Raw genomic sequence first — 18,630 nt, 5'->3', positions numbered from 1 at the left:
AAACTAAGCAACCTCGTAACGAGAATTCGTTCTGCACTAGGTATACAGAGGGGAAAAAGTTAACTGGAAAACTGTTCAAACTCGTACCGCCTTCGACTAGGGGCAGGATTCTAGCTCCTTACCACGTATCACCGCTCCAGATGGCAGAAACTAAGGAACCTCGCGACCTCTCAGCGAGTTCTCACTGGTGTACAGGGAGGAAAAAGTAGCCGGGGAAACTGTTCAATTGGTCACCGCCCGCCGAAGCTGGGGGACTCCTGGCCGGCAGAAAAGGTGGGCCGGCGATGATGACATGACAGTCACGTGAGTTTCAACTAATGATCCACAACGGCTCGCACTCCTGGTGTCAATGACTCTCCGTAATCGACACACTTTCCGTCTCACCCCTTCGAAAGCCACCTGCCAACGCGAATCTGCTACGGTTGTCCAGAAAGCTCACCGGACACTGTTCCAGGGCCAGACGCACTACGGGGTACAACAAGGACAACCGACGTCTGTTCGGCGATCTATACAACCCGTACTCCACTCACCAGCTCGTTCACTCTCCCTTCCGTGAGCGAGAAGGCGTTCCTCGCCTTTCCTCCCGCCCTTCACTTTCGTTGGGTGTGTCACTCACCCTTGGGGCAATCGGCCGTCTTCCCCTTGCGGGAGGAAAAAGAAAAGGTGCCGCTTTCGCCGCCGCCGCAGCTTTTCTTTGTCAGGATGGTGTACGATTGGGAAGGAAAGCGGGAAATCTGCTTTCAGATGTATATTAAGGACAAAAAGGCGCTCGAGGAGATCATGGAATATATGAAGAATGTCTATCAGTTTGCACCGAGGTGAGTGAGTCTTCTTGAGGTTGCGCGTATCTAATCATTGAACCTTGGATTTCCGAAACCTCGACTCCTCTCCCCGCGCCGATCCGTTCTCTGTCTCTCTCTCTCTCTCTCCTCGTTCTTGTCTCACTGACAGCCAATTATTTCTCCCCCAGTAAACGAGCGTTTCAAACCCAATTCAAGCGATGGGGATTCCCGTCCAAACAGAATCCAGCACACAAGAATGTCGAACTCGTGGCGCGCGTCAAACAGCTCTGGGAGCGAAACACCAGCCAACGAGACATGCTGCGCATGCTCAACGAGGAAGGGTTCGAGATCAAGGAGCGGGAGCTGATGCGGGTGCGCGCCAAGAATCGTTGGCTGCTTCGCGTCCCCAACGGCATGAAGTCGCAGTCGAGGATGATGCAGACGCCCGTGCCGCAATTACCGGAGGATGAAGGTCTCCTGGCGCTGCAGCAGGAGGTGTATAAGTCTGGGTTGGCCTATGAAGAGCCCGAGGAGCCTCTTGTCCCCGCTGTCCCCGCTGTCCCTGCTGCCACCACCACCGTCGCCACCGCCGACGACGCGTCGACTTCACCGACAGCCTCTCCAGCCTTGTCGGTTGAGGCTCTGGCCAAGCGCAAAGAGCGAATGGACAAGTTGAAGGCAGAGAGTGCGGAGCGCTGGGCGAATCGGAAACGACGGCGGCGCACGCGCGGATGGGCAGGCATGCCAGCGGATCCTCCAGGGCCGCCCCGATTTCCCTCGGAGACGACGATTGACGAGAGTAAGAAGTACCTGAACCTGGATAATGTGATGTATCGGCAGATTCGGGACCAGTTTCAACAGATCTGTGAGGAAGCAGGCTTCATCAAGAAGACGGTGGCTGGGCCCGAGCGATGGCAGGAGGCGAAGAACAAGTTGATCCAGGAGTCGTACCACCTCCAGCAGGTGTTTCACGATCAGAATCAACTGGACGTGAAGTCGTTGGCGTTGGATGTTGTCTGTACTGATGTGACGAAGCGGATGCGCACGCTGGAGCGCCGGATGACCATTGCCGAGGCGAAAAATGCTCTGGGCATCAACCCGGAGGAGAGTCGTCAGATTCGGAATGCATTCTACAATACTCTCAAGGCGGATCATTTCACCAGTAAGCTGGAAGCGGGCGACGAACATTGGAAGGAATTGAAGGAACAATGGATCCAGAACTCGGAGCTTCTACGGCGCATTCTCGCCCCCGGCGCTGCGGATCCCGAGCATACGACCAAGCTCAAGGCCCTCGAGGTCCTTTGTCGCGACGTCATGAAACGACTTCGCGATGACCAAACCAAGCGACATCCCGCCCGGAAGTCGTCGGTCACACACTCTCATGTGCCCAGCCCGGATCTAGAGAGCCCCCCAGTCAGCGTCAGTGCTACCTTCGGCAGTGGCATCGCGAATGGCATCAGCACCCTGGCTTCGCAGGCCCTGGCCAGTGCATCAGTGTCGAACAGCGATTTGGGCGACATCCAGATTGACCCTTCTCTGTTGCAAGCTGCTAACGACCCGTCCTTTGCCACCGCTGCTCATGCTGACTCGGGCCATGCCTTTGGCTATGTGGATCCGATGCTGGGGTCGTCCCTCTTGCACGTGCCCGTCTATCTCCGCATTCACCCCCAGAGTCCATTGCATGGAGACGCTAAGACCTGGGTGGATAAGTTAACCGCCAGATCGGTGACGGAACTCCAGCAATTGGTTGCAGCGAGATATCCTGACGCGGTCATCACAAAAATCGAGGGTACTGACCGCGACGAGAAAGGTAACGAGATCTCGTTTGTCATCGACGAGGAGCACGAGCTGGATGCCTATCTAACTCATGTCCATGGAAGGAAAGCGACGTTTGTCTTTTCCTTGGACCAAATTTGACATTTCGCACCAAACTGCTCGTGATCTTTCATGCCACCAGGCTGGCTCTCTGCAGTGCTGTTACTGATACCCATATTTTGCACATCTTGTAAACGACCGGTTAGAAATAAATGCGCAAGTTGTGCTTACCGTACCCATTGAACCATTCGAGTGTAATTCCGCGAACCGAAGTTGTTGTATGGACGAGGTAAGAGCGCTACATGGTTGGCAGTGGAGCCAATGGCGAGCCCTTGCGGGGGTGGACGAAACCACCCAACTTCAATCACCTTCTTCCATACTCTCTGTCATCCGTGAGAACAGGTTTCACGACTAAGATTATCCTTTGCAGCGGTGTCTAGTGTTGTCTTGCACTGACTTTGCTACCTCCTTCTTTGTTAACCTTGTTGATCGGGTTCTGGTCGTATTCGTATCTATTTCCCTGCCTCCAGCTTTCGGAAATGACGCAGTGGTGGCTGGCCCCCGATGCTCAGCAGACAAGGCAGCAGTGGGAACCATCGCTGTGATGTGCGTGTTGATCTTCGCTACTCCGTCATCAAGCCAAAACTCCGTGAGTGTGCCCTCAAGGAAGAAAAGGAAATACATAGTATCTATTTTTATTCGTGTTCACATACAGTCGCTGACTACACATGAGATAGTTAAAAGTTATTGACTTGTGCTGACATGCTGAGTCAAGGATAGAAAGCCTGCCTGCCAGCCAGCCTGGAGGATCGAGATCTACCGCCCAGCGACTAAAATGTCATGTCTCACCTCCTTACTTTTTTCCAGCGGCACATGGCCTCATGCTTGTGTGTTGTGACACGGACCGATCGGGGGTTGGCAATATTGGCAACGCTGGGCAAAAAAGCTTGGGACCCGACCGCATACCGATGTCCACCAGGGGCAGGAAAGTGTAAAAAGACAATGAAGACTGGTTACAACTACCACAGCCATGACCCAGACAAGAAAGCACCCTGGCGGGAAAAGTCTGGATTGAGTCGACCCTGGATCCAAGACAGAACAATCTTGTCGCACCATTCATCATCCATGGGCACACTGTCCCCAATTTGTTCCAAGAATAACCGGACGGTTCTCAATGATCATTGCACGAGCGAAGCTGACGTGGTCCGCCCGATTGTCCCTCTTCACTCCATGGTTAGCCACTGGTCTGCTAGTAATCTCCTTTTTTCCTTTCCGGCTTGAGAAAATGAGTAACAATAAATAATCAAATAACAAAATCTGGAACCTGAGACGGGTTGGCGGCTAGCAGAGCAGTCTAGTGCTGGGTCTCGCTCCCCCCTCTCTTCCCCCCCGGCCCCATTTTCTGCTTCTGCTGCAGTCCCTATGCTTGCTTGCTATTGGAAACTTACTGCTGCCGCTGCGGCCAAACGCCATCATCCTTCTTTCACTCTTTCCCTGTCCCGTTCTCAGTCTCAATCCTAACTTATCCTTCTCTCTCCGACCCTTTCCCTTCTTTCCCTTCCCCTCTCGATCGTTTCGCCTATCTGGCTCCCATCCCCGCTGGTCTACAGTAACCTTCCTTCGTTTTTTTCTGTCTTCTCTCTTCTCCGAACCCTCCTGCCGCTCGTTTCCTCCCCCATTGCCTTCCTAAGTCGCCGCCTCCCACCATGCGCTTCCTCCATGGTGCTCTCCATGGAGGGCTGCTTCTAAATGCCGCTCTCTTCGGCCATGTTACTCATGCCATTGATCTTGATATCAGCAGTGAATGTATGCCTTCCGCTCTTTGATTCTATCGCGTCCTCCAGCCTGCCGTCTACCTTAACCATACCATTCGGGGCTATATTGTGGCATTCTCGGATAAGCTGTCACACAGAACACTGACCATCGTCTATCGCAACAGCATCTATAAAGGCTGCGGCAAGCAAAACAGCATACGGGTCAATGACCTGGTACCACGGCAATGAGACCGGCCAAATTCCTGGTGCATTCCCTTCCAAGTGGTGGGAAGGCAGTGCGCTGTTCATGAGTTTGCTTCTCTACTATTACTATACCGGGGACAGCACCTACAACGACGAAGTTCGCCAAGGTATGCAATGGCAAGCAGGTGATTGCGACTACATGCCGAGCAACTACAGTAGTTATCTGGTATGTAATCCGGCTCGCGTGGGATCAGACTTTCGGACGGAATCTCACATAATGCATCTGTGCAGGGTAACGACGATCAAATGTTCTGGGGCCTTGCGGCGATGACCGCGGCGGAGATCGACTTCGCCGATTCGACCGACGGATATTCCTGGCTCGCTCTTGCCCAGGGCGTGTACAACACCCAAGTCGCACGCTGGGACTCCTCGAACTGTGGAGGCGGGCTGCGCTGGCAGATCTGGCCGTACGAGGCTGGTTACGACATGAAGAACTCAATCTCGAACGGAGGCTTGTTTCAGCTGGCTGCCCGTCTCGCCCGTTACACGAACAACGATACGTACGCCGACTGGGCCGAGAAGATCTTCGATTGGTCGGCATCTGTTCCTCTGTTGAACAACGAAACATGGAACGTTGCAGACTCTACCGACATCGATAACGGCTGCACAACGCAGGGCAACAACCAATGGTCTTACAACTATGGAACATATCTGATGGGTGCCGCATACATGTACAACTACGTAAGGACGAAACCCGACTGACCTTTGGTTGTGTGGACGCTAATCTGAGACAAAATCGCAGACGGGCAAGGCCAAATGGAAGACCGCCGTGGATGGTCTTCTGAACGTCACTCTGACCACATTCTTCCCGTCCAAGTACGGCGGGAACATCATGTCCGAGGAACTCTGTGAACCCCTGGAGGTTTGCAACGACAACGAAATCCTCTTCAAGGGCCTGCTTAGCGGATGGCTCGGATTTGTGGCGTTGGTGGTTCCCTCGACATATGACCAGATCTTGCCGAAGCTGCAGGGCTCCGCCGAGGCCGCTGCCGCGTCTTGCAGCGGAATGAGCAACAACACGTGTGGTGTACGGTGGTACCCGAAGTCGTGGGATGGATGGAACGGCATGGAGGAAGAAATCGCCGTCACCAATGTTCTTTCATCTGTTCTCATTACGACGAAGAAGTCCGGTCCAGTGACCTCCACTACTGGCGGTAACAGTACCAGCGATCCGAATGCCGGTAAAGGAGATACCACCGGCGACAAGACTACGACACGGAAGATCACCGCCGGTGACAAGGCCGGTGCATCTATCTTGACGATTGTTTTTGTTGGTGCCTGGGGTGGCATGATCGCTTGGATGCTCCTCGGAGGCTAGGCTACCGCAATGACGGCTTGATGTCGCATCTATATACCACACAGTGGTCATTATATATCATTTTCACATATTGCGGTGTCTTTTTCTAGGGGGACCTTTTCCCTCTTTTCTCTTTATATATATATATATATATTTTTGGTTCATATTCCCGGTGGTTTCAAGTGGTCGGGTACATATTGTGTTGTTGAGAGGCGCAGTGTGTCTATAGGTCTTGTATGATTTGTTTCTGGATGCCTTCGCTTGTCAAGGATATGACTGTATATATAGAAGATAATCAAGATTCAGCAGGTATATTTGAGGCAATCTGCGGGTGTCCGTCCTTCTACCCATCGGTTAGTTCGCCACCGCGGAAAAGCAGTCCCCTGAAGAGACTGTGAGAAGTGAGGGGGTAGTCAAGGCAAGACTAACAAACTACAAGGGCCGGCTGACATAATGACACTCCGCAGGAACGCTGCGGAGAGTGGGGCTGACATAATCGACGGTGAGTGGTCAGAAGACTGGGGCGAATGACTCTCGCTGTGGAATGGAACCTGAACCTTAAAGGCAAGGCTTAGACTCTCTGTCTGTCCGGCTGCCAGCGGGCGCCAGGCCTCTCTTTGCCTCTCTCTTTCATGCACACCTCTCCCTCTCTCTCTTGTCTTCCTACTTCTCTCTGGACAATTCTTCTATCCCCTATTGTGTTTCTATTGTGGTTCTTCTTCCCCTCCTCCCAAACACGGCGTCATACATTCTCCATTTCTGCATACCCGCATTAGTCTCCCTTCTCTTAACTGAGAAAGGGTCTCATTGCGGCTGGGATCCGATCTAGATTGCACCGAGCCTTAGGCCCTTAGCTTCTTCCCTCCGCCGTTCGCCCCCCACTTAGATACGTCGCTTTCCCTCAGAACCCTGCTTTCCATCTATCACTCTATCGCCCCTCCGCTTGCACACACTAGCATCCCATCACAAAGAAAATGCTCGGCGAAGGTCCTGAGGACACTTCTCGGCCGTATCTTCCGCCGTCGCTCGAAGATGAAGAGGCTCGTTCGGTCGATCCCGACGCTTCCGATCCGCCTCAGGATGAGGAAGCGGCCCTCCGATATCTGCCCGTCTGGCTACGGGAATCATCCAAATCTTTTCGCTGGGGTTGGGTACCATTGCCGCTGCGGAAAGTCGGTCGAGCCACCGCTGAATGGGTCCGGGGTCCCAGTCCTCCGCGATCACTGCTTCTGAGGCCCTTGTTCCCACAGATCCAGGAACTTCCGGTCCGTTACATGGAGCGCTTCTTCCCCAAGCGCAAACAGAAGATTGCGCTGTTGCTGTTGCTGTATGTCGCCTGGTTCTTGCCGTGGAGTCTGGTGCTATGGCACTCCCGGCAGGCCGGGTATATTGAGGGATATGGGCGACCGCAGACACTGTCTTGCCGGACAAGCTTCTGGTAAGCTGAGATGCGCTAAAGCGGTGCTGTAGATCGAGCTAACCTAGATCCAGGGCCCACGGGAATGAATGTGGGCTGAACGGAAACGATTGTCGCCCGTTCTCCGAGTCAACGATTGCCTTCCGTTGTCCTGCCAACTGTCACGACGCTAAGTTGTTGGATCCTCATATGGTTGGCAACGAGACGTATAGTTATCAGGGCCTAGTCGTGGGAGGACCGGAGCCCGGCTCGGATGAGCCCGGTGTCTACCGGGCTGACAGTTATGTCTGTCAGGCGGCCATCCATGCTGGTGTTATCACTAACACGGTGGGTGGCTGTGGTGTGGTGAAGTTGGAAGGTGCTGCGCACTCGTTCCCACCGTCGAAGCAGAATGGAATCCGCTCGGTCGGATTTCCATCTACCTTCCCCAAGTCTTTCAGCTTTGTGGAGCTGTCTTCGTCGCAGGCGACATGCCCTCAAGACCCTCGGTGGCCGCTGCTTGGCATCACCATGGGTGTGCTGAGCGTACTTTGGATCTTCAGCACCTCTCCGCCGGTGCTGTTCTTTAGCACCTTCTTCATGCTGTTCTGTCAGGTGGGCCTGGTCTCAGATCCGCCTTCTTTCACCCAATTTGCCGACCTACTCTCGAGTCTGTTGTCACGACTGCTGCCGGCCTCTTTCGTGGCTTACGTCCTATATAAGTACTGCGCTCGGCCGCTGTTGGATCCGCTGTCGAAGCCTGTCTATCAGATCACCAAGACGCTGCTCTACTTGCCACCTGCGTTTATTGGCGGTCTGAACAACTATACCTTTGCGAGGCTGATTCCCTTGGAACGACTAACACCCCACGATATCCAGAAACAGCCCGGAGCCAAAGTAGCACTGGCGCTTGTCATTCCCACGGTCATCTGTATCATTCTCACTCAGGCTTGGCAGATTCGCATGGGTGGTTTGATGCCTCGCTATCTTAAGATCTATTGCACGATGGGTCTTATCCTTCTGATCTTGCTTCCTTTGCCGGGCCTCCGCCTGCGCATCCACCACTACATTCTCGCCATCCTCCTTATGCCTGGAACAGCCCTTCCTACTCGACCATCTCTGATTTATCAGGGCTTACTCCTGGGTCTTTTCATCAACGGCGTTGCCCGGTGGGGGTTTGCGTCGATCATTGAAACACCCGCGGCTTTGGGCGAGCAAGCCCCGGGTCCTGGTGGAGCGCACGGGTGGTGGGGCGGCACCTACCCCAACGTCACCGATTCCTCCGTGACCATTTCGCTGCCGGGCTTGGAGTCCCACGAAACCCATCACGGTAACGGCAACATCACCTTTACTCTCTGGGAACAACAACGTATGGACAAATTAGGCGTGGATGGGATTTCAGTTTTGGTAAATGACGTCGAGCGCTGGCGCGGATACCTTGACGAAGATAAGCGCGGAGAATTCATCTGGCATAGACATGGACATAACGGACTCGAATTATTCCACCGGCCAACGATTGAGAGTGATTCGATGGATATGGAGGTTCTCCGTGAGGACGAAGACTCGCAACCAGAGGATCTCTTCTTCCGCTTTGCTTTCCTCAAGGGAGCGGAAGCTGGCAAGTATGGAGGGGCTGGAGTCTGGCTGAAAGATGGACGATGGTTGTCACCGCCAGCTCCAAAGTCCTAGACTTGGTGTATCCCTGCATGGTCGATGTTTAGAGATGGTGTTGATGGAGTACGGATTGGTGTTTATGATTAACAATCGCTCCTGCCTTCCCAGGCTCGGTGTTTGTGCATGCTGTGATAGTAGAACGTATATAGAAGTATCAGAGAGCCCGAATATCTCCGGAATTATCATATGAACTGGTAATGAGTACTTGAGCATAGTTAGCCACCTTTTATTCTTTGTATACTGGGGTTAATTCATCGGCGTTACCAAGAAAATCCCAGACGATTTCCCCAAGCCATCATGTGACCCGAGCGGCGGTGGGTTGTGGTGTTTGCAGTGTTTGACGTGAACGGTGGAGCGCGGAGAACTACTCAGAATCACTCCAGTAAAGTAGACCAACTTAAACTACCGGCAGTTGTTGGCCCGGTCCTCCGTTCACTCCACGGGCGGTTTCTCTCTTTTGCCCCCCTTGGACAACATTTACGCTCCATTGACTGCATCTCCAATCCAGAGAATATCACACTACAATCGCATACTCGTTTTCAATTCCAACGATACGCGGGCAGGCCGCCCTGCCTGCCACTGCCACACCACAGCCTGCCACTCCTCTCGCTCAACCCACCCTTTAAAGCCCCCCCAATTCCACCCACCTCCCCCCGGAAGAGCCACAATGATGTCCTCATCATTCGCCCCGAGTCTCACCCGCCGCGACACCAAATCCAGCATCCATGACGGCGGCAGCAGCATCGGGCTCGGGCACAACGGCAGCACGGCGGGGACGCTCCCGCCGCCCCTGACGAGCACGAACGGGTCGTACGGTCCGCAGAGCGCGGCGGCGGTCTACCAGCACATCCACGATATGGCGGCGAAGCGTATCTCGACACTGGGGTACCTGCGGAAGGCGCACGAGGGGCGGATCTACTGGTTCAACACGGTGCACTTCTCGCGGGCGGACATCAGCCGGCTGGCCTACTTCGAGTCCCGCAAGCTGTCGCGGCGGGCGATCAACTTCCTGCTGCTGGGGCTCTCGCTGCCCCCGATCCTGGACGTCAGCACGACGCCCGTCGAGTTCCTGCGCGCCCTCAACGCCCTCCTCCTCGAGTTCGAGGCCTTCCAGCAGGTGCACCCGCCCGACGGCCCGCCCTCCTCCACCGCCTCCGCCCTCGCCCGCGCCCGCATCCCCCAGATGTTCAAGCGCGCCGCCCACGCCTCCGGCGCCTACTCCTCCAAGGCCCGCCGCGCCAGCTCTGCCACCGAGATCGGCCTCCCCATGCAGTCCTCCGACCCCTCCGACCTGAAAGCAATGGCCGGCGGCGTCTCCTCGTCCGGCGCTTCCGCTTCGGCCCACCACCACCACGCCGCCGCCGCCTCCTCTGCATCCTCCGCTTCCATGGGTTTCCCGCACACCGAGGCCTCCGAACTCCTCCCCGGCGAGGAATACACCTACCTCCTGACCCCCCTGCTCCCGTTTGAGCCGGATTACTTCGAGACCTTCGTCACGCTGTGCGACGTCCTGATCGATTGCTACACCCGCTTGGTCTCGTTGGTCTACACGCCCAGTATCTGCACGGTGGCCATGGGCGAGATGTTCTCCAAGGCCGATGCGAAGATCCGCAAGATCATGGTCGCGGGGATTGTGCGCGAGTTCGAGGATTCCAGTCGCACGCAGGCCAAGACGGAGATTGCCGGCGTGAGTCGCGTGGTTTTGGGCGGGTTGATGGGGTAGCTAACACCTTGGTGTGTTTGTTTTTCCCCCTGGTGGTGGTGGTGCTGCTGCGGCGGCGCTCCCCCCTCGTCTCTTTTGTTTTTGAATTGTTTCTGCTTGTTCATATGACAAATTGTGGAGCTGCGGTTCCCCGCCCCCCTCGTCGGGTTATGGGAGTATATAGGAGTCTTTTTCTTTCTTTCTACTTTTTCTGTCCATTCTTGGTCATGGGTATGTGTGCATATTACCTTCCCTTACCCTTCCCCCCCCCCCTCTATTCTCAGACTATCGGAATGTTTTTATACAAGGGATATGAATGGGTTCTCCTGTCTGATAATGATGAACTGTGATATGTCATCTTAATGTCTGTTTGTCCATAGAATGATACCTCATTGACAATTCCAGGTGGTGTGCAGTGGATGTGGATATCGATGGTTGTGTTTGTTCGAGAGTTTCATCTCGTATAGTTACATTAAGTGGAAGGCACTCCTCGCTCCAGGCTCGAGTAAACCTACTTGCAACCCATCACCATACCCGCCCGGGTCTAGTACGCAGTCCTCCCCGTCTTCACTTCGGCGATACACCCCTCCTCCGCCATCCTTTTCACCAGATCAAACAACATGAAATCACAGCCCCGTCGCGCGATCAGATTGAAAACTACCGGCCACTGCTCCGTCACCATCGCCACAGGCGAGGAGTACGGGACTTGTCCCAACGGGATCGTGAAGTCCGCACAGCTGGATGACAATCATGCTGTTAGCACACCCTTTGTGGTCGGAAGACCAACCATAAGAGAAAGAAAAACTCACCCGAACAACGCACAGATGGTCACGCACGGAATCACCGCCCCATCCGGGTACGAGGATAGGAACGTCGCGTTGGGGCCCTCGTTCAGCCTCGACTCGCGGAAGCTGGGCAGCCCTCCGGTCCCGGCATCGCAAACGAGCAACGCCTCGGAGCAGGCGTCCGCATCAGAGCGGAGAATCTCGCGCTCAAACCACTCAATACTCTCGGCTCGGCTCTGCACGGCGGCCTCATAGTTCTCCGCATTCGTGACGTTGAAATCGAGGTTCGTCCAGAGGGAGCGGAGACCGGGGTCCACAGGCGGGAAGCGTCCGTCGTGCTGGTCGGCCCAGGCTGAGATCAAGGGCTGGGCCACGCTGTGGTACTGCGGCCACGTGGTGAGGACAATGGTGTTGTTGGCGAGGCGGTCCCAGTTGTCGGTCGTGTCGGGGAAGTTGGCGGCGTCTGTGATGGTGGCGCTGAGATTGAAGTGGGTGATTGTCATGTTGAAGAGGGCGGTTAGTCGGGAGAGGGTGGAGGTGAGCAGGTCTTGTGCCGCGGGGTTGGGCATGGGGAAGTATTCGTCTGGGTAGAGGATGCGTGATGGGAATGTATGAGTCTTCGGCAGGGAAAGTGGAGGAAGGCCGGTGATGGAGGTGTTTTGATGCAGCTTCGGCTCGCTGTCATACCATGATTTCGCGAACTGAGACCATGCGAGTGGATCACGCCCAAAGACACCAACAGTGTCACCGGCCCAGCTGAGTGGCACGGCTCCCTCTAGGGACATTATACACTGGCTGGGCCGATTGCCGTAGGTACCGGAGACGGCTGCTGGTCGGCGCATCGATGAGCCGGTGTCAGTGCCGATGGCATGGTCTAGCCAGGCGTATGCTGCAATGGAGCAAACGCCTCCGGAGGACGAGCCGGCGCAGGTGAGGTAACCGTCGCCTCGGGGGTTGAAGGGATGTTGTGCATCAACCCAGTCCCATGGGCTTGCGCTGGCAGCAAACTGGGCTATTTTGTACTTGCCCACGAGGACTGCACCCAGATCGATCAGCCGCTGGATAGCTGGCGCTGTCGAATCGGCGATTGGATGTGTGTGAATCCACGCCTGACTGCCGGCTGAGGTCTGGAGGCCTTTAACGTCAAAGAGGTCTTTAATGGCCACTCGTTTCCCAGCCAGTGGACGAGGATCGTTCCAGAAATAGATGCGACTGGGAACAGGTATCATCGGAGCCCAGGTCCGAGAGTGCATGGACTGAAGCGGTGCGTAAGTGTCCAGGCCATCATTGATAGGGTAGCTTCCTGTGATGAAGTCGCGATACTGGTCGATGTATAGCCTGTAGGTGTCTAGAAAGTGAATTGTCGTTCCAAGCAATAGAGCCGTATACGGTCCGGGCTGTAGAGCTTTTTGACTGCTCATACGTACGGAGACAGCATAACTGGGGGCTTTTCGGAAGACTGTAGCGTCGAGATAGAGCTGGTCGACTCCGATCTGATCGAAGTATTTCAGCGCCGTCTTGTCGATGGTGACGGATCGAATGGAAGAGGTTGAAGTGATATAGATCGAGGTCAGGAACTGCTCGAAGAAGACATCATCTCCAGCCAGATAGGTGTCAATTATCTCATCCAAGAAACCCCCGGTGACGACACTCTGGTTGATGATGATCACAGTGATTGGCGTGTATGCCTTGGCCTCAGCTGCTTCACTTCTCTTGGAACTTCCAATCTTTCCAATCGCTTGTGGATGCACCGCGTTTGCAAAGTAGGTGACATTGCCCAGGTCATACGTGATTCCTTTTCCTGAGGTATGCTCCAGATTCTCGACTTGAATGGAAGCTGTACTCATTGCCCATCCGAGAATCAGAAGATAGAGAGTATGCATCGGCGCCATGCTGCGGACAAGTGGTATGAGGTTCTTTGTGTGATTTGCAAAGTAGATCGATGGAGTAGAGCTGGGTGGTGAAGTCTGCAGTAAGGTATAGTACTTAAATGGGAAAGATCCTCTCACCACCAGACTCAGGCTGCCGTCTGCACCTCCAATCTCGATACTTCCAGTTTCATCTTCACATTCAACTAGCACTGGTCTAGGCTGTTCACCGTCTACTTTGTCTCAGACATCCACACCATCTTAGCAACTTGCACTATCAGTCAACACCCTGCAGATGGTTTTTCTCAGGGAGACGACCACCGCGCCCAGCTCTTGGGCTATTGAACTCAGCTTCCCCCTTTCTTCAGCGCAGCAATCTGGCAACTTCCAGTCTTGATGGCTTTTGACACTCACTAGAAACCGGTCTTCTTTCGAGAACGGACAGACATGATGGGAAATCACGGCCTCGCATCATCGTGTTCAGTGTCTCACCACATGTCTCGCCCACATTCTTCGAATTTGAAAGGCACATCTTCTCCTATTCATGGTACGACCAAGCCATATTGTTCTTTCTCCGAGATAATTGGACAATCTAAATATGGCAGGGAATTCTAGATGGATGGTCATCTAGGAGAACCAACTTGTTGAGTATCCCTGTGTATGCCTGAGCACGCGCCCCCCTGGCTCTGAGACAACGTACCTCGAACGTTATTTCGAAATCGACTGCATACACGAGGCTGCGGTGGTCACACGGTATCATGCTCGAAATCATCAGAGAGATCGCTGGGTGCCTGAATTATCATCTCCCTCGCCCATGCAGCCAGTTTAGAATTTATGAAGTCGACGGTGGGCTGTGACAGGTATGATAAACGATCTTCCATTAAACATTGGCAATATCATAAGACTCTCATTTCTCTCAGTTGGGAGAGTGATGTCGATTATCCGACGAATTAAGCGGAATGGCATTGTCACATGATTATATTTATCGTATCATTATTTACAGATCAACAAACTCACCTCTAAGTGCTTGTCCCTTCTTCAGACAATCAAGATAGTCGCTCACTTTTGCCGACAACACCCCAATTTCATAGCCGAAGAACTTGTACGCAGCCTTGCCCGGCAGACTGTGGCCGAACCGACGAACAGAGATTCCCGCATCGGCGTACCGCTCCCATCCATTGGGAGCGTAAGGTTCTATCACGACAGCAGGGATATCTTGATGCCTCCGCAGAACCTCCCTCTTATATTCAACAGACTGTTGCTCGAACAGTCGCTGACACGGAAAACTGATGACCCGCGCCACAGTCCCCTGAGTATCCTTCAAGTGCTTAGCAACCTCCAGTGCAAAGGATAGCTCGGCTCCCACTCCGATCAGCGTCACGACCGCATCTTCGGCTTCTTCAAGGACATATGCACCACGTGCAACGCCATCACGACGGGTCTGCTTCAGTTGCGGGATGGCATGGCGCGAAGTGGAAATGATTGTGGAGGTCTTCTTGGCCTCAATTGCTGCAATCCATGCGCCAGCTGTCTCTTCGCTGTCACCGGGGCGGATGTACAGAAGATTGGGCATAGCGCGGTACAGAGCTGCGAGTTCTATGGGCTGATGTGTAGGGCCGTCTTCACCCATGCCGATCGAGTCATGAGTCGCCGCATGGATGACCTGAAGATGCTGAAGGGCACCCATTCGAACGGCAGGTGCAGCATAGAGGTAGAACATGAAGAATGATGAGGTGATGGGGACAAAAGTGTTGGGAGCAAAGGCGGCCATGCCATTGGAAATGGCACACATCGCATGCTCACGAACACCATAGTGGATATACCGACCGGAGTAGTTTCCATTGATGCCGCATGTGGTTTTCAAATCGGGCTAAGAATGGTCAGTGTGGTGGGTCGATATGCTTGAACGGATTCTACTCACGTGTTGGAAATCTACTTTCCCTGGCCAGATCATGTTCACCGATGGGGAGAGATCGGCAGTTCCGACCATGAAGTTCTCAATCTCTTTAGCAATTGGATTAAAGACCAAACCAGAAGACGCTCTTGAGGCCGTGGGCTTCTCTGGAAATTCGGAAGGAATAAGGTCCTTCCAATTGGAAGGAAGGTCTCCGCGCATACGGCGGTGGAACTCTGCTCCCAGCTCGGGGTACTTTGCGCTATATTGCTTGACCAGAGAGTTCCAGTCTCGAACGAGTGCTTCTCCCCGAGAAGGAAGATCATGGAAGAAAGTACGGACTTCGTCACCAATGACAAATGTCTCGTCAGGGTTGAATCCATAGGCCCTCTTCATATCGGCAACGTCAGGAGATCCAAAGGCCGCACCATGGGCGGCCGCCATGCCTGCGACCTTGCTGCCCAGACCAATCACTGTTCGCACGTTGATGAACGTTGGCTTCTCTTGAGATGTACGAGCACGTTCCAGTGCCTGAACGAGGCCCTCGATATCATAGCAGCCGTCCTCGATGTCGATCACATTCCAACCACAAGCACGCATTTTGGCATTGACATCCTCCGTGTTGGTCAAGTCGACGGAACCATCGCAGGTAATCTGGTTGTTGTCGTAGACGACAGTCAGGTTGTTGAGCTTGAGGTGTCCAGCGAAGGAAATGGCCTCGAGTCCGACACCCTCCTGGAGGCACGCATCGCCAATCATGCACCAAGTATGATTCGAGACGACGTCGTAGCCAGGTCGGTTGAATCTGGCAGCAAGATTCTTGGTAGCCATGGCGAGTCCAACAGCATTGGCGATACCCTGGCCTAGAGGCCCTGTTGTAACCTCGATACCTTCGTGCTCGATTTCGGGGTGGCCTGGGCACAGTGCGTCAACGCGGTCGGAATGGTACGACTTTAGCTGGTCAAAAGTCATATCCTTGTATCCAGTCAAGTGCAAGAATGTGTACTGAAACAGGCAGGTGTGGCCGTTGGAGAGAACGAAACGATCGCGGTTGAAGTAATCGGGAGTATGGGGGGCATATCGCATGACATATCGCCAAAGCGCGACTCCAATGGCAGCCATGCCAATCGCACCTCTACTCTAGTCAGCTGCTTTGCTCAACTTTCTCTCACACGGTCAAATATCTTACCCAGGATGGCCTCCACCAAACTGCTGACACAAATCAGCAATGAGTAGGCGAAAGGTCTTCAAGACTTGGTCATGATCCTTGGATAGCTGGCGCACTAGCGGCAAAGCCGATGCGCCATTGACAAGTGAGTGGTCGAGACCGACAGCCATCGTGACAAGTTTGTTATTGTTGAAAATCCATTGCAAAAGGGAGGCAGGGGGCTCTTTATAACACTCGAATAACTAATAACGGTCTGGGGGAGCGTGGGGAAAGACATCATGAAACGCGGTTTTGCTTTCTCAACTGGGAGACGACCAGACTTGTTGTACAGTACAGATTATGAGTGATGGATGGGTGGATGGATGGATGGATCCATGCATGATAACTGAGACTTATCCATTACGGCAGTTATATGCACATTGCCCGATCGGGTAGGTGGTAGCGCCGATAACTCAGCGGGGAAAGTCGAGCCTCCCCCCGCTTAAAGACGCGGGCACTGCGGGGTTGATCTTCCCTGGTCAAAACCACCACAACATCCACGGCTATCTGTGGCTCGGATTGCCTTGCTGTACTCTGTACTTTCCGATCTTCTGCTTTGAAGGAGGCCACCGCCTCTTTCTTCTCCAACAATGAGTCTAATAAAATCCCCCAGGGCCCTTCAGAGGGCGCATTGAAGTGAGTTCGACAGCCTCATCATTCTTATCACTATGTCTCCGTCTTTCCAGATTCCCCAGCCCACGCCCTCGGTTGCTCCAGGCACTAAATCGGCGAGGGCGGGTCCAGCGCTGCTCTCTCCACCATTCCCGAATCCGTCTCTTCAGGTGACTGCGGATCACAAGTTGAAATACGTCCCAGCGCCTGTTCATGCCCCACAACGAGGCGAAGTTCTCCTGCATATAAAAGCCACCGGCATCTGTGGGTACGCATATGGAGCTGTTAATAGAGATTCCTGTGCTCTCTGACGGATCATATTCAGATCAGATATACATTTTTGGAAAACAGGTAGAATCGGAGAATTGGTATTTGAAGGTGACTGCGTGATCGGCCATGAAGCGGCGGGAGTCGTCTTGAAGTGTGGAGAGGGTGTCACAGACTTCAGGCCCGGTGAGTAATCTCAAAGCCTATGCAAGTCGCATAACATGAATAGCGAGCCGGGGTACTGATCCAATTGTCTGTTTAGGTGATCGAGTAGCAGTAGAACCAGGCGTTCCGTGCGAAAATTGCTTCCTCTGCGACGACGGCCGTTACAACCTCTGCGAAGATGTTCACTTTGCAGGTGTCTACCCCTATGCCGGGACTCTCCAGCGTTATAAAGTGCATCCTGCCAAATGGCTCCACAAGTACGTTCTCCTTGACTTTCTTGAGAGCTGGTATCTAAGACAGAGTATAGACTTCCGGACAACATTTCGTACGCTGAAGGTGCTCTGCTAGAGCCACTTTCCGTCGTCATGCGGGGAATCCAAGTGGCCCGTCTCCAACTAGGTCGTGGAGTAGTTGTCTGTGGCGCTGGCCCCATTGGGCTGATTGCGCTCGCTGCAGCTCGTGCTTCTGGGGCCCATCCTATTGTCATCACGGATATTGAGCCCAAGCGACTCGCATTCGCCAAAGAATTTGTCCCCAGCTGCATCACATACCAGGTGAATGGCTCATTGGGTGCGGAGGGTAATGCCAAGGCAATCAGAGCATTGTTCGGGACGAGGGAGTATAACGCTCCCGAGACAGTCCTTGAATGCACCGGAGTAGAGAGCAGCGTCTGTACGGCGGCGTTTACAGCCCGCAGAGGCGGCGCTGTGGTCGTCATTGGGGTGGGAAAATCGGTCATGAACAATCTTCCGTTTATGCATATCTCCTTAGCCGAAGTCAGTATACGAGCCCAGTTCTTCCTTCTTCGTACCGTGGCTAACAAATGACGACTGGATAGATCGACCTGCGATTCATCAATCGTTATCGCGATACCTGGCCTCCTGCTATTGCCTGTCTCAGTGGAGGAATCCTTGACCTGAAAAAGCTTGTGTCGCATACATTCCCATTGGAGAGAGCGGTGGAGGCACTTGAGTTATGTGCTGATCCGCGCAACGGCAGTATCAAGGTCACCGTTCTGGATGAGGTAGAGGCAACCCTCTAGACCCGATGAGATGAATATGGATTCTATTTTCACAACTTATTAAGACAACCTGCGATAATATTGAGTAGTGGAGGCACCATGAGCACGATGTGAGCTTCGGATGCAC

General features: G+C 53.8%; 7 protein-coding genes across 7 annotated transcripts; 5 read left to right on the top strand and 2 right to left on the bottom strand.

Moving 5' to 3' along the window:
• Positions 1-780: 780 nt before the first annotated feature.
• On the top strand, positions 781-2,699 carry ASPACDRAFT_25639 (Clr5 domain-containing protein; the record flags this gene model as incomplete). Its single annotated transcript, XM_020199353.1, has 2 exons — positions 781-818; positions 971-2,699. 2 exons carry the CDS (start codon positions 781-783, stop codon positions 2,697-2,699), a joined length of 1,767 nt encoding a protein of 588 aa, XP_020057816.1.
• Positions 2,700-4,262: 1,563 nt separating this feature from the next.
• Positions 4,263-6,218, top strand: ASPACDRAFT_77211 (glycoside hydrolase family 76 protein). The gene is made up of 4 exons (XM_020204908.1): positions 4,263-4,403; positions 4,537-4,781; positions 4,847-5,296; positions 5,358-6,218. Exons 1-4 carry the CDS (start codon positions 4,304-4,306, stop codon positions 5,931-5,933), a joined length of 1,371 nt encoding a protein of 456 aa, XP_020057815.1. The 5' UTR covers positions 4,263-4,303; the 3' UTR covers positions 5,934-6,218.
• A 624-nt stretch (positions 6,219-6,842) lies between these two features.
• ASPACDRAFT_77210 (LCCL domain-containing protein) lies at positions 6,843-9,159 on the top strand. The gene is made up of 2 exons (XM_020204907.1): positions 6,843-7,350; positions 7,404-9,159. The coding sequence occupies exons 1-2, from the start codon at positions 6,887-6,889 to the stop codon at positions 8,995-8,997; spliced, it is 2,058 nt and encodes a 685-aa protein (XP_020057814.1). The 5' UTR covers positions 6,843-6,886; the 3' UTR covers positions 8,998-9,159.
• Positions 9,160-9,378: 219 nt separating this feature from the next.
• Positions 9,379-11,134, top strand: ASPACDRAFT_116240 (uncharacterized protein). The gene has a single exon (XM_020195971.1). It carries the CDS (start codon positions 9,650-9,652, stop codon positions 10,703-10,705), a length of 1,056 nt encoding a protein of 351 aa, XP_020057813.1. The 5' UTR covers positions 9,379-9,649; the 3' UTR covers positions 10,706-11,134.
• A 94-nt stretch (positions 11,135-11,228) lies between these two features.
• ASPACDRAFT_51319 (amidase family protein) lies at positions 11,229-13,316 on the bottom strand (the record flags this gene model as incomplete). Its single annotated transcript, XM_020202467.1, has 2 exons — positions 11,229-11,421; positions 11,494-13,316. 2 exons carry the CDS (start codon positions 13,314-13,316, stop codon positions 11,229-11,231), a joined length of 2,016 nt encoding a protein of 671 aa, XP_020057812.1.
• A 965-nt stretch (positions 13,317-14,281) lies between these two features.
• ASPACDRAFT_1866976 (transketolase family protein) lies at positions 14,282-16,646 on the bottom strand. Its single transcript, XM_020197890.1, has 3 exons — positions 16,421-16,646; positions 15,259-16,366; positions 14,282-15,207 (listed from the first exon to the last, which is right to left on the bottom strand). The coding sequence occupies exons 1-3, from the start codon at positions 16,567-16,569 to the stop codon at positions 14,335-14,337; spliced, it is 2,130 nt and encodes a 709-aa protein (XP_020057811.1). The 5' UTR covers positions 16,570-16,646; the 3' UTR covers positions 14,282-14,334.
• A 460-nt stretch (positions 16,647-17,106) lies between these two features.
• Positions 17,107-18,524, top strand: ASPACDRAFT_26184 (putative alcohol dehydrogenase; the record flags this gene model as incomplete). Its single annotated transcript, XM_020199399.1, has 5 exons — positions 17,107-17,318; positions 17,376-17,503; positions 17,580-17,739; positions 17,790-18,258; positions 18,321-18,524. 5 exons carry the CDS (start codon positions 17,107-17,109, stop codon positions 18,522-18,524), a joined length of 1,173 nt encoding a protein of 390 aa, XP_020057810.1.
• Positions 18,525-18,630: the final 106 nt, after the last annotated feature.

Source organism: Aspergillus aculeatus, assembly GCF_001890905.1.
Source record: "Aspergillus aculeatus ATCC 16872 unplaced genomic scaffold ASPACscaffold_5, whole genome shotgun sequence".
Taxonomy (NCBI): domain Eukaryota; kingdom Fungi; phylum Ascomycota; class Eurotiomycetes; order Eurotiales; family Aspergillaceae; genus Aspergillus; species Aspergillus aculeatus.
The sequence above is the reverse complement of the archived record's forward strand: the minus strand, read 5'-3'. Positions and strand labels throughout refer to the sequence as shown.

Excerpts from the sequence above, each read along its gene's own strand:
- ASPACDRAFT_1866976 (XM_020197890.1), bottom strand. The coding sequence starts at position 16,569 with ATGGCTGTCGGTCTCGACCACTCACTTGTCAATGGCGCATCGGCTTTG. Across the intron at positions 16,367-16,420 it reads TTTGGTGGAGGCCATCCTGG|AGGTGCGATTGGCATGGCTG; the intron begins GTAAGATATTTG and ends TGACTAGAGTAG. Across the intron at positions 15,208-15,258 it reads GGAAAGTAGATTTCCAACAC|CCCGATTTGAAAACCACATG; the intron begins GTGAGTAGAATC and ends GACCATTCTTAG.
- ASPACDRAFT_77211 (XM_020204908.1), top strand. The coding sequence starts at position 4,304 with ATGCGCTTCCTCCATGGTGCTCTCCATGGAGGGCTGCTTCTAAATGCC. Across the intron at positions 4,404-4,536 it reads TCTTGATATCAGCAGTGAAT|CATCTATAAAGGCTGCGGCA; the intron begins GTATGCCTTCCG and ends CTATCGCAACAG. Across the intron at positions 4,782-4,846 it reads GCAACTACAGTAGTTATCTG|GGTAACGACGATCAAATGTT; the intron begins GTATGTAATCCG and ends GCATCTGTGCAG.
- ASPACDRAFT_116240 (XM_020195971.1), top strand. The coding sequence starts at position 9,650 with ATGATGTCCTCATCATTCGCCCCGAGTCTCACCCGCCGCGACACCAAA.
- ASPACDRAFT_77210 (XM_020204907.1), top strand. The coding sequence starts at position 6,887 with ATGCTCGGCGAAGGTCCTGAGGACACTTCTCGGCCGTATCTTCCGCCG. Across the intron at positions 7,351-7,403 it reads TCTTGCCGGACAAGCTTCTG|GGCCCACGGGAATGAATGTG; the intron begins GTAAGCTGAGAT and ends ACCTAGATCCAG.